The sequence below is a fragment of the Tenrec ecaudatus genome, chromosome 8 (genome assembly GCF_050624435.1).
Source record: "Tenrec ecaudatus isolate mTenEca1 chromosome 8, mTenEca1.hap1, whole genome shotgun sequence".
Taxonomy (NCBI): Eukaryota; Metazoa; Chordata; class Mammalia; order Afrosoricida; family Tenrecidae; genus Tenrec; species Tenrec ecaudatus.
In genome coordinates this window covers 109,681,911-109,699,044 of record NC_134537.1, presented here as the reverse complement: position 1 = coordinate 109,699,044, position 17,134 = coordinate 109,681,911, and the positions used below count along the sequence as shown (strand labels likewise).

Below are 17,134 nucleotides of genomic sequence, written 5' to 3'. Positions count from 1 at the left end.
GTGTGCATCGTGAGAACGAGTGGTTTGCTGACCTCGTCGCGTATTGGCCAAGCATGTTTTGTCACCATTCCGGTTGGAAATGAAAACGTCTTCCATTTGTTGTCTGTTTCCAAAGGGCATCCGCTTCGATCCTGAAATTCCACAAACACTACGACTAGAGTTTGCTAAGGCAAACACGAAGATGGCCAAGAACAAGCTCGTCGGGACTCCAAACCCCAGTACCCCGCTGCCCAACACTGTACCTCAGTTCATCGCCCGGGAGCCATGTAAGTTGGTCTCCGCGCATTTGGTGGGGGTGGAAGAGAGGAATAAGAACAGGCGGGGGCTGCCTGTGAAGCGCACCCCGGGGCTCGGCTAGCTCCCCGTTTTTGAAAGAGCCCCCTGCTCCCGCAGTTGGGCCTCGGAGGACGGCCGGGTGCGGGGCCTGGAGCCCCCGGACGCCGTGCGTGCGTGCGGTGGACAAGCATGCGCCACGTGTCCCCTGTGCGGCCGCCCCGTTGTGAGCGTGTCCTTAGTGACAGTGGGGGCTGAGCCCTTCATGCCCGCCCCTTAGGCACAGAGCCACTGCTCGGCGTTTGTTTACTCCCTGGGTTCAAGGTCAGCAGCCCCACAGCTCTGGGAAACAGATTAAAAATGAAAGAAGCAGATCTGGAGAGGTTGATCCTAATTTTGAAGGCAATTTTGCCATGATTCTGAAGAAGGGAAGAAAGTAAACACATGCCAAGAATTTACCTTGTTTCCAATCATCAGTTCTGGCAAAACAATGCCAGTAACGATAAAAGGGAATTTCGGACTTCCTGTTTTCAATTAACTGGGTAAAGACACGGACTGACTGCTGAGCACGTCTTTCACCCCAACTTCAGTGCGCTTATTGCCTTAAATAGCCAGAGTGCAGTTTCTGCTTGGATTGAGTAAGGAACTTGCAAAGGTTGCCGTAATCCCTCCTCATGCTCCGTCAGCGGCTGAAGTGAGGCGTGAGACAGGGCTTCACGTGCCCTCTCCTTGCCGCCTGGGTGCGATTTAATAGGGCAGGCTCCCCAAGGAAACCCAAGGGACTTGCTCGTGCATGGAATCCTCTTATGCTGTCTCTCTGACCCTCCTGCACCACATGATGATGATGCTCTTCGTCCTAATTTCCCAGACGGTGCGCTTCAAATCTCCTGACTCAGATTGAAAGGCACGTGGTGGGGGGTTCCTCCGTGTCCCCTGGGCCGCTTCGTGTCCGCGGAACCAGATGACCGGAGTGAGCACCCCATCTTCCTTTAGCTCAGCCGTCCCTTCGCCACCTCCACAGCCACCCTGCTGGGAGGCTTTCCCAATAGTCAGAACTGGGAAGAAAACTCTTCACCCGTCTCCTGGGGAAATTTGAATCCTTTGTTTGTCTAAGGGAGATCTAACCAGAGATTGTGTTAGCTCTCTCAGGGTGGACATACACCTCGGTGCTTGTCTCCGGGGAGAAAGAATTCACGCCGAAGCCTGGCTCGTGATCGCAGTGGGTTGATGGAGAATAGTAGCAGTTTCAGGCCCGACAGTGAATGGAACCCAAGCCAGACAGAGTCCGCAGCCGCTGGGAGAGAGAGAAGGGGCCCAGAGCAAAACCTCTGGCCTTTTCAGGGGCCCCATTGGGAGGCGTGGTCAACAATCCTTGTCGACCCCATTGGCTGAATCAAATTCACCTGGCTTAGATGAACCAATGCCCACGTAGGTGTACCATCCTGGCCAGCAGCTCGAACCTCTGAGCATGCGCAGTGGGCGCCCCAGTCCCTGTGCTAGTGACCGAACAGTTTCATCCTCGGCATCATTTTAGTACGGAGGATATAAGGATGGTCTTGCATAATTCTATATCCCTACAGCACCTGGCTCAGTGCTTTGTAACATATATCTACTTAATAAATTTTTATTGCATGAGCAGATGGGTGGGGTAAATTAAGAGTTGAATTTTGGCTATTCAGAATAATTCCATTTATATGCCTCTTCATTTCTCCATGAAATTTCTACCGTCTTGATCAGGGCATCAGACAGGATGCTTTTGACTTAGGAAAGGTAACCTGGAATAATGCTTGGCTTTTCTAGCGAATTTGCCTTCCTCCGATCTGAGAATACCTTGAAAAGATTAATTCAGACGGAAAGGATAATGCCAGTAATACTTAATCCTTTCAGTTCTTTGCTGAATTTTTTTTTTTTTTCAGGGAACTCCAAAACCCTGAACCCTCTAAAGTAGGCAGTCAGGGAAGTGACAGCCAGGTCACACCAGGCAGCAGAGATGGGCAAGCTGGACAGCCACAGGTGCCCTATGCCATAGCAGAACTTAGAGCACTCCCTCCTCTGTGTACCACACTGCTAGAAACGGCCAGGGCATTCCCATGGCAGTGTCAAAATTCACTAGGCTTCGCAGAACAAAGCAGGCTTAAAAGTCAAATAGATATTCGTGTCAGCCAGCCAGCAGTGTATTCTTAGGATAATAAAAGCAATTATGCTTTTATTATCGCTCCTTCTTACCACACAGGGGCCTTGCTGAGCAGTAGTAAGTCTTGTAAGTCGCTAGAGTTCCCTCTAGGAGTCAGACTTCTCGTTCCCTGTGCTGAACCAGTTACTCCCCCAGAAGCTTTGTCCATACCATGAATACGGGGCTTTCTGCTGGCAAGCCCAATTGGCCGTCACTGGTTACCAGAGCAATCTGGTTGGCTATCCATCTGGTGTGGTCTAGGATGAGATCTTAGAACTGCATGTGTGGAAAATCCTAAGGGTTCTTCAATCCTTCCAACGGAATTGATCTTTTGTCCTGTAAGCTATGAGCTATTGGCACTTGATATAAGTGACTTTATTTAATGTTGTTTTTTGTTTAACCATTTTATATGATAGTAGCTGAAAAGCACTCCTTGCCATCATTAAAGAAACACGATCCTAGAATTCAATTACATAACAAACATTCGTTCTAAATCTCCATCAATATCTGTTGGGCTAGATTCTGGGGCCAGAAAACTTGGCTCTCCATAAAGGGTAGAAAGAGATCCTTGCCACTTAGGCTAGATTAACCAGAAATCTACTGTGTGCCAAACATCGCAAGTGAAAAAACCAGGCCTGCCACTTCCCATGGTAGAAGGTGGCTTGCACTGGAGGGCCTTGGCCTTGGCCTTAGATGGAAGATGCCACCTTGTTCTTCCAATAGTTCTCAGACATTATTGTGGCCTTAAGGAAAACATTCTTACCCCTCCTATGCTTTTGTTTTACACACACACACACACACACACACACACACAGTAAAAAGTAAATACCTTCTTCTCATGTTTATGTGAGAGTGAAGTAAAATCACAAGGTTGCCATGAGGATTAAACAGGTGTGTAATTCATATACAGAGTATTAGGTAAAGGCGATGTACCATCTGTTTTTAAAAAGCACAGGTTGCTTTTGTAGTAGTTAAAAGTAAGTATTGATTGAGTTGTCATTACTGTGTTAGTATGACCTGTTATCTTGGCACATTAGGAGAAAGGATTAAGTAAATTCAAGTCCGACAAATGTCATATGCTTTCTTAACCAACTTTTTATGAGTAATTACATTTGGCTGTTTTCCCCCTTTACCTAAAAATCTGGCATAGACTGCGCAGGGTTATGGACAAGATCACCCCATAACGGTCTTGTGAAGCGGAAGATTCTTAGGCCTTTCTGTTTGTTCATGGTTGTCCCCTTCCCGGCAAGTGCAGAGGAAGGTGAAGACGATTTATTTAGAGTGTTGGGGTATGATGGACCTAGAGCAACACACACATATAAAAAGTGTGCAGTTTGACCGGTTTCTCATGAAATATGTAGAATTTAATGGAATACAGGAGCCCCGGTGGTTGTGTGTTGGGCTGCTAGCCTCCAGGGGCTCCCAGGTGGAAAGATGAAGCTTTTTACTCCAATAAAGATTTGGTGTCTCGGGAGCCCTAAGGAGAAGCTCTCAATCCTCTAGAGTTGCTATGAGTTGAGTAGCTAGGATGGCCAAGATAGATCAACCAACTGTTTTGTCCTTGAGCCGATTCAGACTCATAGCAACCCTGTAGGACAGAGTACAACAACTCCTGTCGGTTTGCCTGACTGTAAGTCTTAAAAGGCTTGGACACCTTGTCTTTTTTCCAGGGAGCAATTGGTGGTTTGGAACTACTGACCTGGTGTGACCCACGACACCACCAGGGCTCCCCACTGAAGAACAGTGAGGTTTGAGTCAATGTTATGGGTTGGTGGTAGCGTGCCCTGTCATCACAGTGACTATGCCCTGAGGGCAGAGGCAGACAGAGCTTAGTCGGGCCTGTCCTCAAATTAGACAGCTTCATCTTCCAGTTCAATTCTTAGGGCACAAATGTCCAAAAGGCTCCTGAACTTGGCAACAGTCCAGATTCTTATGTCGCAGCCCCTGGCGTTCTGGGGTTGGGTTGGGACTAAGGCACTGTTATTTCCAAAGCTCTTCAGACGAGCCTGATGCCCAGTCAAGTCACTAAGAGAGGAAGGAATTGGGAAGTTAAATTTCTCCAACCTTGTCACACACTCTCCTTTCCATTCCCCGCTCAGCTTTGTGCCCAGAAACAAAACTTGCTTTATTGAACTGATGCTCTTCAACACCTGGGGGGCCTATAACCACTGGGTGAATAATCCAACCACTTCCTTGTTTGACTGCCATCCCGCTGGAATTTCCCATTTCTCCAGTGCAGACCTGCACACTCGGGCAGTGACGTCTTAAGGCATGTCTAAAGAGAGCCTTTGAACGTTCCGGGATGCTTGTAAAAGCACCTACCAAGAGCTCACCAGGAGACCACGCTCAGCAAATAACTAAGAGGTTACCTGTGTGCGAGGAGGGTACCTGGGGCCTGGTTTCACGTGTCCTTTGTCCCTTTGTCATTGTCCAAGTGCACTTGGTGTAAGCCCATTTCCCATCTCTGCTCCTGAGAAAACGAGCAGCATTTCTCCAGATAGCGTAGGTCAGTCCTTCCCAGAGCCCGAGCTGGGTCCCTGGAAGCTCGGGTCATGGAGAGAGGGGAGGCCAGGAAAAGGCGGGCAGTACTGGTGTTCCGCGGGGCCGGGGGCAAGACTCCTCTACACTGAAAATTGTCTTCTTCATCCTGTACCTCGCTCTGCTTTTTGGTTTTGTGTTTTTGTGCTGGTGTGTCCTTCCAGAGCCGAGGTGGGAACGTTTTCCTGCCAAGGCCCATTTGGATATTTTTAATATCACGCTCAGGCCATGCAAAATTATCAACTTAAAATGTAGCCCGTTATCTTTGACCAAACATTACATTAGCTCACCCATCACGTGCTGGTGGAGACTGTTTCTCTTTGATGAGACGTGTGACGCTAGCTGATATTGATGATGTTGCTGACCTTGGCCAGCCCTGCCCCTGTTCCCTTCCGGAGATTAGAAAAGCGTCAGCCAGCCCAGGCTTGTAGAGAAGAAAATAAGTCAGCAAATGTCACCATTTAAAGATCATCATTGCTGAGCCTTTGCTGTCTCCTCTGCCGTGCCTCTAATATGCATATGACAGCCAGGTACCTCTGCTTTTCGAATGGTTAACTCCTTTGACATGCCATTCATCATTGCGTCAAAGTTCCCATCAAATGGCAGAAATGGAGGTGTGGCCTCTTCCAGGTCTTCACTGTGGTTCCCTTGGAGCTGTGCTCACGTGGAACCGCGTGCCCTGCACTAGGAGTGGTGGTCGGCAAGCCGATTGTGCTGCAGAGAGCCCAGCCAGCTCCTGAGCCCATACCAAAATGGAAGGGAAGACAGAAAACCTGTTCTCACCAACTGCTCTACAACCAAAGGAAAACCACACTGACTGCCATGGAATCGATGCTGATTCAGAGCGACCTTGTAGGACAGGGTGGAACTGTAACTCTTTAAGGGAGTAGAAAACCAGATCTTTCACCCACAGAGCAGCTGGTGCATTTCAACTGCTGACCTTGTGGTTCCCAGCCCAAAATGTAACCAACCCACTACACCAAAGAAACTCCATGTAAAATACTCATTTGGCAAGTTTTTTAAAGTAAAATGAATCTAGAAGTAAGAAGACAAACAAGTTGTCTTGGAAGACGTACAGCCAGAATGCTCCTGAGAAGCAAGAATGACTTTGGACATGTCAGGAGAGACCAGTCCCTGGAGAAGGACATCATTCTGGGTAAAGTAGAGGAAGATGGAAAATGAGGAGGGCTCAATAGAATGGCATAGATTGGCACAGTGGCTCCAACAATGGGCTTCAAGCATAGGAATGGTGATGAGGCTGGTGCAGGAGCCACTGGTGCTTTGGGTCGCTATGGGCCAGAACAGACCCGATGACACTTGACGATAACAGAAATAGGAGGGATTCATAAACAGCACCCTGGATTTGCTCCAGTCGGGGAGGCAGGGTCGAATAGCTGTCTATTCCTGCGGGAACATAAAGAGGGACAAATAGGAGGATCACAATCTGGGCGTATGTCCTCAGGCTGTCTCACTTCATTTCGTGGTCCACTTTGATTGTTAGGTATAAAACCAAACATCCAAGCTCACTGCCATCGAGGAAGAGGCCAGCTCATAGTGAGCCTGTCGGATGGAGTGGACTGTCCCTGTGGGTCTACGTGACGGTGGCTCTTGACACGAGTAAGAAGACCTCATCTTTCTCCCAAAGAGCGACTGGTGGTTTGGAACTGCTAACCTTGCAGTGTCTGACCCCTAAGCCACCAAGGCTCATTGTTAGTTATAAAGGGTCATATAAATGAAATGGCGTGTATTACTTATATACACGTATGTGACATAGACAGTAGATGTCATTTTCCCCTGCATGAACATTTTCAATGCAAGACTGATTACCCAGAATTATTTGTACAGGCTCTGCGTTAACTGGTAGAGAGATAGTGGAAATTGTTGGCCATGAGAGGGTCTCGGTTGAGCAAAGACCCCTTCCTTCAGACGCTGCAGGGAGCAGCTGCAGAGGCAGCAGAACACCATCAGGCTCTCTTAGGTGAGGGGGAACTGGAGTGGTCTTTCCAAAGGCACCTGCCCAGGATGGTTTCTTTTCAATGTGACTTGAAATGCTACAGATGGTAGCTTGCTTTGGAAGGCAGTGCCCCCCCTTGCCATGCCGCCCCACACCCGCCACTCTTGGGAAGAGTCCGTGGCGGGAAGACACCTGCTTTCCTTGTCCTGAGGGAAGGGAAGGCACCGGAGGCTGATGGTCTCTGCAGAGGGAAGTGAGCTGAGAAGGTCAAAAGTGTGAGGCCACGCTTGCAAGCTTGTGCTCACCTCAGTTGCGGCCCATGTCCTCAGGCAGATTTCCAGTGGGTCTCTAACTCCGTCCGCTGTGCCAATGAGTCACGGATCACCCCGGAACCCACCGGCTGTGGTGGCCAGATTGTCACACAGAAGGAAAGTCCCGTTCTCTGAAGAGAGGACACATATTTGACACCCTGGTTCTCTATGAGGGCACCACCTGCCAACACCTGGACACCAAGGGAGACACGTGCACCATGCTATGGTCAAATAGTCCTCTTTTTAGTGGTAAGCCGTTCTTAGAAGCTGAGAGGTAATGTGTATTTGCATGTAGACCCAGGCCTGGCGGGTCAGGCAGAGAAAAACAAAATACTATTTTTCAAAGAACCCCAAACATACTGAGCCCCACCAGTGTTTACGACTCACCTCGGAGTCTTTCTCTCCAAACCTGCAATATGCCTCGTTTTGCTCAGACGCCTAATGTGTAGCGATTCCGTTGAACACCACTACCAAAATATTGTTAGGCAATGACTTGGTGAGAATGGATTCCGAATACAGACGTGGCTTGTTTCCTGTGGAGGGAAGTCTTTATAGAATGATACAGATCAGGTAATCTGATCCATTGGGTTCATACCATTTGACTACCATTGAAAAGGAGGGTCACTGTGAGTCAGCATCAGCTCCGTGGCACTGAGTTTGGTTTTGGAGATGGGGCAGAGGGGAAGATGACTGTCTAGGGCAACAGGGCCGACAGAAATGGGGCAGAGCAGAGCCTCGGTGAGGTGACTTTACACACGCGCGCAGCACTGGACTCAGCAGCCCAGCAACATCAAGCTCCGTGACACATCAGTCCACCACGAGGCCCCGTGGCCGCTCACCCAGCCCCCACAGTGCACTTGCCATTTCTCTTTCGTCTTTATCAGATCGTTTATCTACTCTGAAACAAATAGGAAAACTTGGGAACTCAGAGACCCTCTTTATAAATAGCAATTCTTTTTTTTGATAGCAATTCTTTTGCAATGCAAACAAGTGCCCCGACTCCAGTGTTGTATAAACTCGGACTGTTCTTCAGCCCCGGAGAGAAGTGGAGAATAAAGGGCGCGGGCTTGCTGAGAGCAGTCCAGAAGAATCCGGCGGCATTTAGTCTTTTTTCGTTCGAGGCCCTTCTCGCCTCACCTCCTATACAGGAAGGCCTTTGCTGCCTGTCTGTCGCCGTGTGATGTGGCTCCCTGCCTGGCCTTCCGGATCTGTAGTCCTTCAGCAGGTCTCAGACGAGGAGCCACAGCCCCACTTTGGCCCTGGGCCTCTCCAGGGCCTCCGCACTGTTTCGGAGAGGAGTTGGCTTTCTGACCGTGGATTCGCAGCAGCGCTGGGGATAGAACCAGGGGCTCCGTCACACCAGTCAGGACAGTGGCACCAAGTTGGCCTTGTAACCAGTGCCTCCCTCCACTGCGGCTTTGCCTCCGGCCTAAAAGTCGGTCCTCAGTAAAGCAGAGACGAGGCACCTTGTTAATCTCCGCCCCAAGTGCAAGGAGGCGTGTGTGCGACAAAGCGGGCCTGACGTCCCGTGACCACACTGCAGCCAGCGCGGGTCCCTCCTGCTGCTGTTTGAGGGGTGCCCGGACGGACGGACGGGCAGACGGCACTGCTGCTTCACGAGACGTCCTGTATTGCCTGGAACAATGAATGACAGACAAACTGAATGTTCAGGCTCGGGGTTCTCTGAGATATATTCATGAAAATTCACCAAATGAGCCTGTCACTTGAAGAAAACAGCTGAGGTAATTTGTGACTAAGACTAAAACTCAAGCTTGAAAGCAAAAAAATCATCGTTTCCTTAAGACGTAGATCCACTACCAGGGTCCAGCAACGTTCTAGCTCTCTGAAGACTGTTCTCATGAGATTGGTGTTGACGCTGATGAATGTGATTTTTTTTAATCACACAATGAACTGCGTGAACATTTGGAAGGCCTGCATAACCTAGTGGACCAGCATTGTCCAAATGACTGCTGTATCGAGGTACGAGTTGGACCGGGGATTCTAGTGGGACAGAATGCAAAAAATTCTCCTTGGCAGCTAATCAGTCTTTAAGAAACTACTGATCAAATATGAGTATAGTATTAAAGAGGAATATCTTCAGTTAACTGTGAGTGCAGCTGTGTGAGGCCATGTGTTTTTACACTCCCACCACAAACAGACTGCCGGCTGAATGTAAAAACAAGCAGAAGAGTCTCCTGTATTCTCTTCAACGGAAGAGATTTGCAAAATTGGAGAACTAAAGTTTTATCTCCTTTGTTTTGGAATATGTCGTTTCTCATTAAACTGCACTATTAATCATGAGGTCATTTATTGTCGTAGAAATGAATTCATAAATGGTAAAGTACTTTCATACACTACATATTGATTGTATCGCTCTGGTATCTCCAGTAATGTACCCAGCGAATAGTCACTTCCTGCTCACGGTGACCCACGTGTCTCGGAGAAGAACTGTGCTTCTTAGGCATTTCTAGGACAGATTTTTGGGGAGTCGATCGATTGCCAGGTCTTTCTTTCGATGTGCTTTTTGTGTGCTCACCTGGCACCGCCCTCCTGCATTGACACAGTGTCTGCAGCGGGGGGCCTGGCGTGAGAAGCATTGTGGGGACGGTGCAGGACCCGGTCGGCGCTGGATCCATCTTCTGTTGTGCCTTGCGTCTCCGGGAGCTGTAACACAACACCTGACAACGACCACCACCACACGAGACTGCTGGAATTGTGCGTTTACGTTGATTAGCGAGTCTTTGAAAATCTCTAGTTACCAGTTGCCTGAGTAGCTGTAACGCTGTTTGAGGGAGATGCAGTGCAGTTGCCGGCAGCAGCTAAAGCCAGTCAGAGCTAGAGTGATGGAGGCCGATGGTCTTCTGCTCCTGGGTACCCTGCACACCTGTGCGCTCTTCTCTGCTCCTGGGTACCCTGCACACCTGTGCGGTGCCAGCCTTGAGGCACTGCCTGCTCTACCAGCTCAAGAATACATACTCACGGGGCTGTTGGAGGAACTGTCTAATAAACAACGCAGTCATCTTCAGTAACCTTCAGAGATGCCTCATCCTGCCCCACCCTGCCAGCCTGCCCCATGACCACGTGAAACATTAGCTTCTTTCAGGGAACTTGGAAAAGACCAAAAGGGGAGAGAGGGGAAAGTTAATGTTTATTTAAGTTGCCAACCCTTAGAGTAGTTTTAAAAAATAAGCATGTATCACTTCCCTATACATCTTCCACTGAATACAATGTTACTTTTACTTATATATTATTTCTGTATAGTTTTTACTCTATTATCTGGATATAGTATATTATCTGTATACTTTTAAACTTGTGTGCAGAAAGTTGCATCTAGAAAGGTATCCTTCACCCCGGATAAACATTGTGGTAGGTTGGATAAACCGCTCTGTAAATGTAGCCATCAGCAAGCTCTGCTGCTCTGACCATCTGCCTGGGCTCTCAGCTCTGGGCGTTGCATGTCTCCGCATCCGCAGTAAGTAGGGAGCTGGTCCAAAACAATGCAAAGCCATGTCCATGTCGTCAAGACTCTTTTCCCTGGCGGTAAAATTGGCAGCAGCGGTGCTTCCCTGGACAGGAAGAGACATGGAAGACCCCACGGTTGGGGTGTAGTGTCGCCTGTGTACACACGGTCTCCTTTTCACCCCTCTTTTCCTTGAACTCTGTGACTAGGCACTAAGACCTTCTCATACAGGGGGGAGTGATGTGACGGGGCCGGGAGCCCCCACTTCCCGGCGGACGCATTCTTCATTGGAGGCTGCGGGCAGGGGAATGTCTCTGGGCTTTTCATTAAATCGCCCTCGGAGAAGGTCGGAGTTCAGGCTAGTCAGCATTAGCAGCTCTGCTCAGGGAATGCTGGCGCCCCCCACGCCACGCCAATGGCCCCAGCTGAGCTTAGCAAACTCTGGAGGGAGGCGCGAGATGGATAAACGCTGAGGCAGGTACAGCCCTGCTCTCACGGTGCGGACGCGGCAGTAGGGAAACTGAGTCCCAGGGCCTGCTGAGCAGCACGCTGTCCGAGAAGACTGACCATCTGCTCCTGGTAGATGACCGGTTAGGAGCCCCATGAGACAGTGCCCCTTGGTCTGGAGGGTCACCGCGTGCCAGACTGCAAGGACACACAGCAAATGGGGGGGGGTCTCCCCTATAAGGGAGAGGGGGAGTGCTAATGGAAGGGATGGGCGAATCTGGTGCAAGTGGTGAAGCTGATCATTAGGAAGAGACCTTAGAGGAGTTTCTGATTTAGCGGCTCAAGGCGAGAAAGCTGTCACGAAGTGCAGAATGTGCGAAAGGGCCTCCAGACGGAAGTGAGTGAAAAGTATGGAGGTGTCCGGAGGGATAGAGCTCAGGAGACACCCCGCCCCGTCCCGGCGAGCCTGAGCAGCAGTCAGGGTGGCTGGCTCTGGGAGCCCCTTCCGTGCTCGCCATTCGAAGGAGGCTGCTCTGGGAACCAATGGAAACCGGGTCATGTGTGTTACCGCCTCCCAGTACATACCTCACCAGCTTGCTTCATCTCAAGAACAACCAACTGATGATGGAGGGTGGGGGCTTGGTTTGGTTTGGGGTGCCCCTGTCACTGACTTACTGCTGTTTGCCAGATGTGGGCATCTACTCACCTTCTTGGTGATTCTTCATAAGAACAGTGCAGAGCCATTTGATCAATGGGAAGAAAGGACCAGATGATCAATAGAATGCTGAGCAATAGAATCCTCCCTTCTTTTTGGCTCGCCCTCTCCTCTTGATGAGCAAAGAAAGATGTCCAAAAAAGACAACGACTTCCAGTGAAGCAGCGTCCCTATTTGTCCTTTACAGGAAGTCGGTGTCAGGTCGAGGAGAGCATTCAGTGTGTCATTACCCTGTTATCCTTGAGGAAGGGGGAGGTGTTTGAATAACAACTCCACCAACTTAAACACTATTGAAAATATTTCTGGCTGCCTTCAGTTGCCCGTATCTCATGCAATCGCTGTCACCTTGGTAACCTCACAGGATGAAACCTGTTTGCCAGCCCAAACACAGAAGAGGTTGATGGCTGGGTGATTTGTGTTTCATTTGGATAGTGTTATAATCTAGCTAAGATACCCCTCCCCCACAGAAGCCCGCTATTCACATTTCATGGTTACCAAGATTTCAACTGACTTTATTGATTTATAAAATGTCAATGAAATGTGCAAAGAACTAGAGTTAGAAAAATAAAAAGGAAGAACAAAGAACTCAGGGGGAAAAAAATCAAGCCTTGAATTGCATTATTGCAGGAAGGCAAGCATGCACAGTCCTTGTACCAAAAAGCACCAGTCTGCGTTCCACCATGTCAAGAGGTAGCCGAAGGCTCAGAACCTGGGATGCTGCGGAGAGAAGGCTAAGCTGCACTGAGGGCGTTAGCCAAAACCGGGCTACAGGAACCGGTGGAATGCCAGTTGAAGTGTTTCAACAAGCTAATGAAGCAATGGAAACACTCACTTATCTATTCCAAGAAATTTGGAAGACAGCTACTCAGCCAGCTGACTGTAAGAGATCTATATTTATACCATTTCCCAAGAAAGTTGACCCAACAGAATGCACAAATTATAGCATTACAGTAACATTAATCTCACAAGCAAGTGAAATGTTGCTGAAGGTCACCCAACAACAGGCGCAGCAGTGCCTTGACAGGGAGCTGCCAGGAATTCAGACCCAGAAGAGAACATGGAACAAAGGCTATCACTGCTGGTGTCAGATCTTGGCTGCAAGCAGAAAATACCAGCTATTTGCTTGTGTTTTATTGACTAAGTAAAGGCACTCGACTAGGTAGACCTCAGCAAACTGGACAGGCCTGAAAAGTGGGAATTCCAGAACACTTAATTAGGTTTAGGCAGACCGTGTCCGTGGATCAAGAGGCAGTGGTGTGAACAGAATGCGTGGTTACTACATGGTTCAAAATCAGGAAAGGTGTGTGTCAGCCTTCTGCCCTCTCCCCATACTTACTCAATGTGTCCGCTGAGCTTGTGCGTTTTCTTGTTAGTTCAAGGTGTTTCGCGGTGGGCAGACTTTTGGAGTGGCCCTCGTTCAGAGGGCGCAGCACACTGGGGGCCCCGCCCGGTGATCTGGACTGGTGCACCTTTGTATGCCCAGAATGACCTGCCATTGGCGCCGTAAAATGTCTTTCTGTCGCTGTTTATATCGTCAAAACATCGCTTTTGTCCAGAAAAAAGACCTCTTCTCCAATGATGTGGGCGGTTTTTCCTTTGTTGTTAGCGACTGTAGGTTGTGAGATGGGAAGAGCAGGTCAGTTGCGTGTCCGAGGAGTGGGAGGAAGGCGCAGAGGCGGGTAAGAGCGGATGTCGTAGCACTTGGTGTGTGGAAGTGAGGCCTACGTTCATTTTCGGGTTTTCACCGTAGCTCAAGCCTCCTTTGAGTTCTTTCAGACGACGCACCTGCAAGGTGATAAACCATGCCCTCAGTCAGAGTGTGTGGATTGTTTGTGTCTGTGTTGTCCGTTTGTTTTGTGTTGCTTGGACAGAGTGTTTTAATAGACTGACAGTGGGTGTGGTAAGCGAATGAGCTTTTCAGCAAAATACATTTCAGAAAAGCTGCCTTTTTAGTTGAGCGCTGTCTCTTCACAGTGTGTGATTGATTAACTTGTGAACGTTGCTTCTGTGCAAGTACTGAGCGCACATGGGGAATGTGAGGTCCGAGGTGCAGGATTAAGGATTCTGAATTGCACCGGGCACCCAGCTTTTTTCCCCTTTTTTGCTTACTGAAGCACATCTTCTAAGGAATACATCCATCCTTTTGGGAGCTGCTGAAAACCTATCAGAATGGATGGTGAAGTTGGGATAAGTAGTAATTTATATTTGTCTAATTTCTTATTCTTTTGAAAGCTATTATGGATTCACCAGACTTTATTTCTTTAACTGTTTTATTGGCACTTCATCCACATAACACACAATTCAAGGTTTATACAATTATTACCTCAATCAGTTTTAGAACATTTCCCCACCCCACCCCCCATGATTAAATCACTTTTAAACTTAGTATGTCATCACCATCGGTTCTAGAGAGTGCTCCCTCCCGCCCCACATGCGTTGCTTGCTCCCCCTCCTGCTCTCCCACCCGCTCCCCTACCATCCCTTGCATCTGTTCCCTTCTCTGTGCCTGTACTCCTTCTGAGCCGCCCGAACTGGAAAACCCAACAGCAACAAGTTTAAAAGGCAAAATAAAGTGATAAGGGTAAAATGATCCTAATACAAAGGTAAATACAATAGTGAGTAAGACTGAAAAGACCTCCGTGAACCTTGAAAAGGCCAGGGAGGGAAGTTTTGTCATGGGGCCAACAAGAAATACTTGCACCTCAAACAGTTTCAGGTTGGGTCAAGAGGGAGGTCAACTGACCAAGTATCAGGTTCGATCCAGTCGAGTCAAGATGACAATGATCTGTAGCTGATAGTAAACCTGTTTGAGACCCTTACCCATGTCCAGAGGGGATTTGCCAGCAGCTTGATTGACTAGCTACTCCGCAGGTGGGTTTGGGGCTTCCACAAACTAGGTGTGCACATCTTGGCCTCTGATCCTTTTCCCTTTGACGTATTTGAACTTTGTGGTCGTGTTGGAATCACACACCTAGTGTGCTTCTTGCATGTGGACTAAGTTGGCTCCTCACTGACGTGGCTGCTCTGTTTGAGAACTAGTCTGTAAGACCCCAGGCAGCGAAGTGTGTTTGAGAGACCCCTAACCAGCTCAGGGAGGGGCAGCCTAGCCCTTAGGAACTGGCCTAAATGTACCCTTGATGAAATTGGGGTGCTAGGGTCCAACAGTCATGAGTCCTACCCTGACTGCCTTCGTCGGTGGCCCCCAGCCAGTCTGGCAGCTTTTCGATCTGCGATGGCGGACAAACCCCTTTCCCCTCAGTGGCCCCGCCTGCAACCTGGTGGATGAACTGGTCTGGATCCAGTCGGGACTTAGGTGTGGGTTCCCTTTGTCCCCCACGGCCTCCTACCCGGCAGCCTTTCTGTGAAGCGTGGGACACCATTATGGCCGTGTGCCGATGGTTTCCCTCAGCCGGATGATTTGTCTTTGTCCTGTTTGAAACTTATAAACTTGCCTCTATCATTTATCTTCGCATCTGGGGTCTTGTGTCTCCCCTTGAGCACGTGTTCCGGAAGTTCCCTGGTGAAATTAAGCCCGGACTGGACAGGTAGTGCACGGGACAGCCGAAGGTTCATCTACAAGAAATTAAATCTGTGTCTTACAAAAAAGGGGCCTCTGACTTAGGCATGTCAGATAACATAAGGCAGACTGAGCCAGGATAGTGACTAGATGCTTTAAAATAAGCTCCTGGGGCAGAAAGTTAAATATTTAGATTAGTGTGAAATGTTAGCTTTGTAGCCATCTACCCCCGGCGGAGGATTCCTGGAACATGTCTTCCCTGCTTGCTTTAACACCTGACCTGGGTCCTTGAAATGGAATGTCGGACAGGAAGACACCAAGCGAGGTTGTTAAGTTTGTTTGACATTTTCTCCTTGTTTGTACAAAGGCTTTGGTTATTGCGTTGCACTTTCCTTAATGCTATTGAATTTTTGGATGGCTTTATAAATCCCCGATCGTCCAAATCTGTTGTGGTCTGTTTGGGTTCATTGACAGTTTCCCCAAAAAAGACTAGACACTGGAGCCTGTAGTTCTTACCTGACTTTTTAATCTTGTGTGCTTGAGGCCCAGATTGATTCCGTCACAGTATACGCTGCCTCATACACAGCTGGAGACTTAGTAAACATTTGTGGGGTAATTCGGTGATGGGTTGAAGGTGACCTTGGAACTCTCCTGCAAGAGCAGTGAGACTTTGGAGGCTTGTCATTTACAAGGACAGGAGAAGGAAACAGAAAGACACTCCGGCAGGGTAAGGATGGGCAGCCGTGTGCCCACTGCTGACAGGCAGACCTCCAAGGGCAGTGTGGCCCTTTTAAGACCAGACCTTAACCTTCTAGTTGAACCTTTCCGTTTCAGTGTAGAAAATTTAGAAAAACCAGGTACACGCAAAGAAAGTAAGCCTCTAAAAATCTCATCTGAACCAGGCCAGATATAACCACTGTCATCACATTCTGTGTACAATCAGTCTCATGTTTATATCTATTTTTATATGTATAGTCTCTTTATTGAGCTCCCCCAATTATCTATATTTTTATTAAATATCGTCTGTTATCTTTTTTATTTTTTCCCTAAAAGTTAATTGTTTTCTCCACAGTTTTATTGGCAAATAATTTACATATCACATAATTCAATAGTTCAGTCATTCACTCATATCAGGGAGAATTGTACAATCACTCCCACATCCATGTTTCTTTTAACCTTCCCCCTCCCATGGTTATATCAGCTCCAAGAGGAGTTCTACCATCATAGTCCATTCTAGTGCTCCCTCCCCGTTCCCGTCTTCACCCCCTTGTGAACGGAATAACCCCCTTGTTTTTAAACGGAATTCTTTTCAGTATGGATGTTCATCACCCGCTGCTTCCACTTGCCAAACTTTGTGAATGTTTTCAACCCCTAGGTAATGTTGTTTCATGTCAGATCAATCCCTATTTATCAGTCCCCACCTTCCTAGACAATTTAAAGATTTTCAAGTTTTGCTTATAAAGAACACAGTAACTGGTTTTCTGTTATGTCTTTAGTTTATGTCCATAATTACTACACCTGCCCCTCACTTATCTACACTCTTGCTTTCCAACATTTCATATTTATAGCAATAGTGAATAGATCTATCAATAGCCTCAGAGAACACCAAGACTGATTCACAAAAAATGTTTTGTTTAAATATGCTCTTTAGCTGTTTTGCACATTAGTGTTGTATCTTTGGAAGTGGTGAGCAGCCATGTAAGGTGGGAGGCATGCTGTTATGGGCTAATTTGGCTAGACCATGGT

The 17,134-nt window shown here is 48.3% G+C and overlaps 1 protein-coding gene across 3 annotated transcripts in view; it reads left to right on the top strand.

The window, feature by feature from the left end:
* Positions 1-17,134, top strand: part of RBPMS (RNA binding protein, mRNA processing factor) — a 184,932-nt gene that overhangs the window by 120,053 nt on the left and 47,745 nt on the right. For all 3 annotated transcript variants that reach the window (XM_075556728.1, XM_075556727.1, XM_075556726.1), the window contains exon 5: positions 116-266. In XM_075556728.1, the coding sequence (XP_075412843.1) occupies positions 116-266 (151 nt within the window). The remainder of the gene's footprint in view (positions 1-115; positions 267-17,134) is intronic.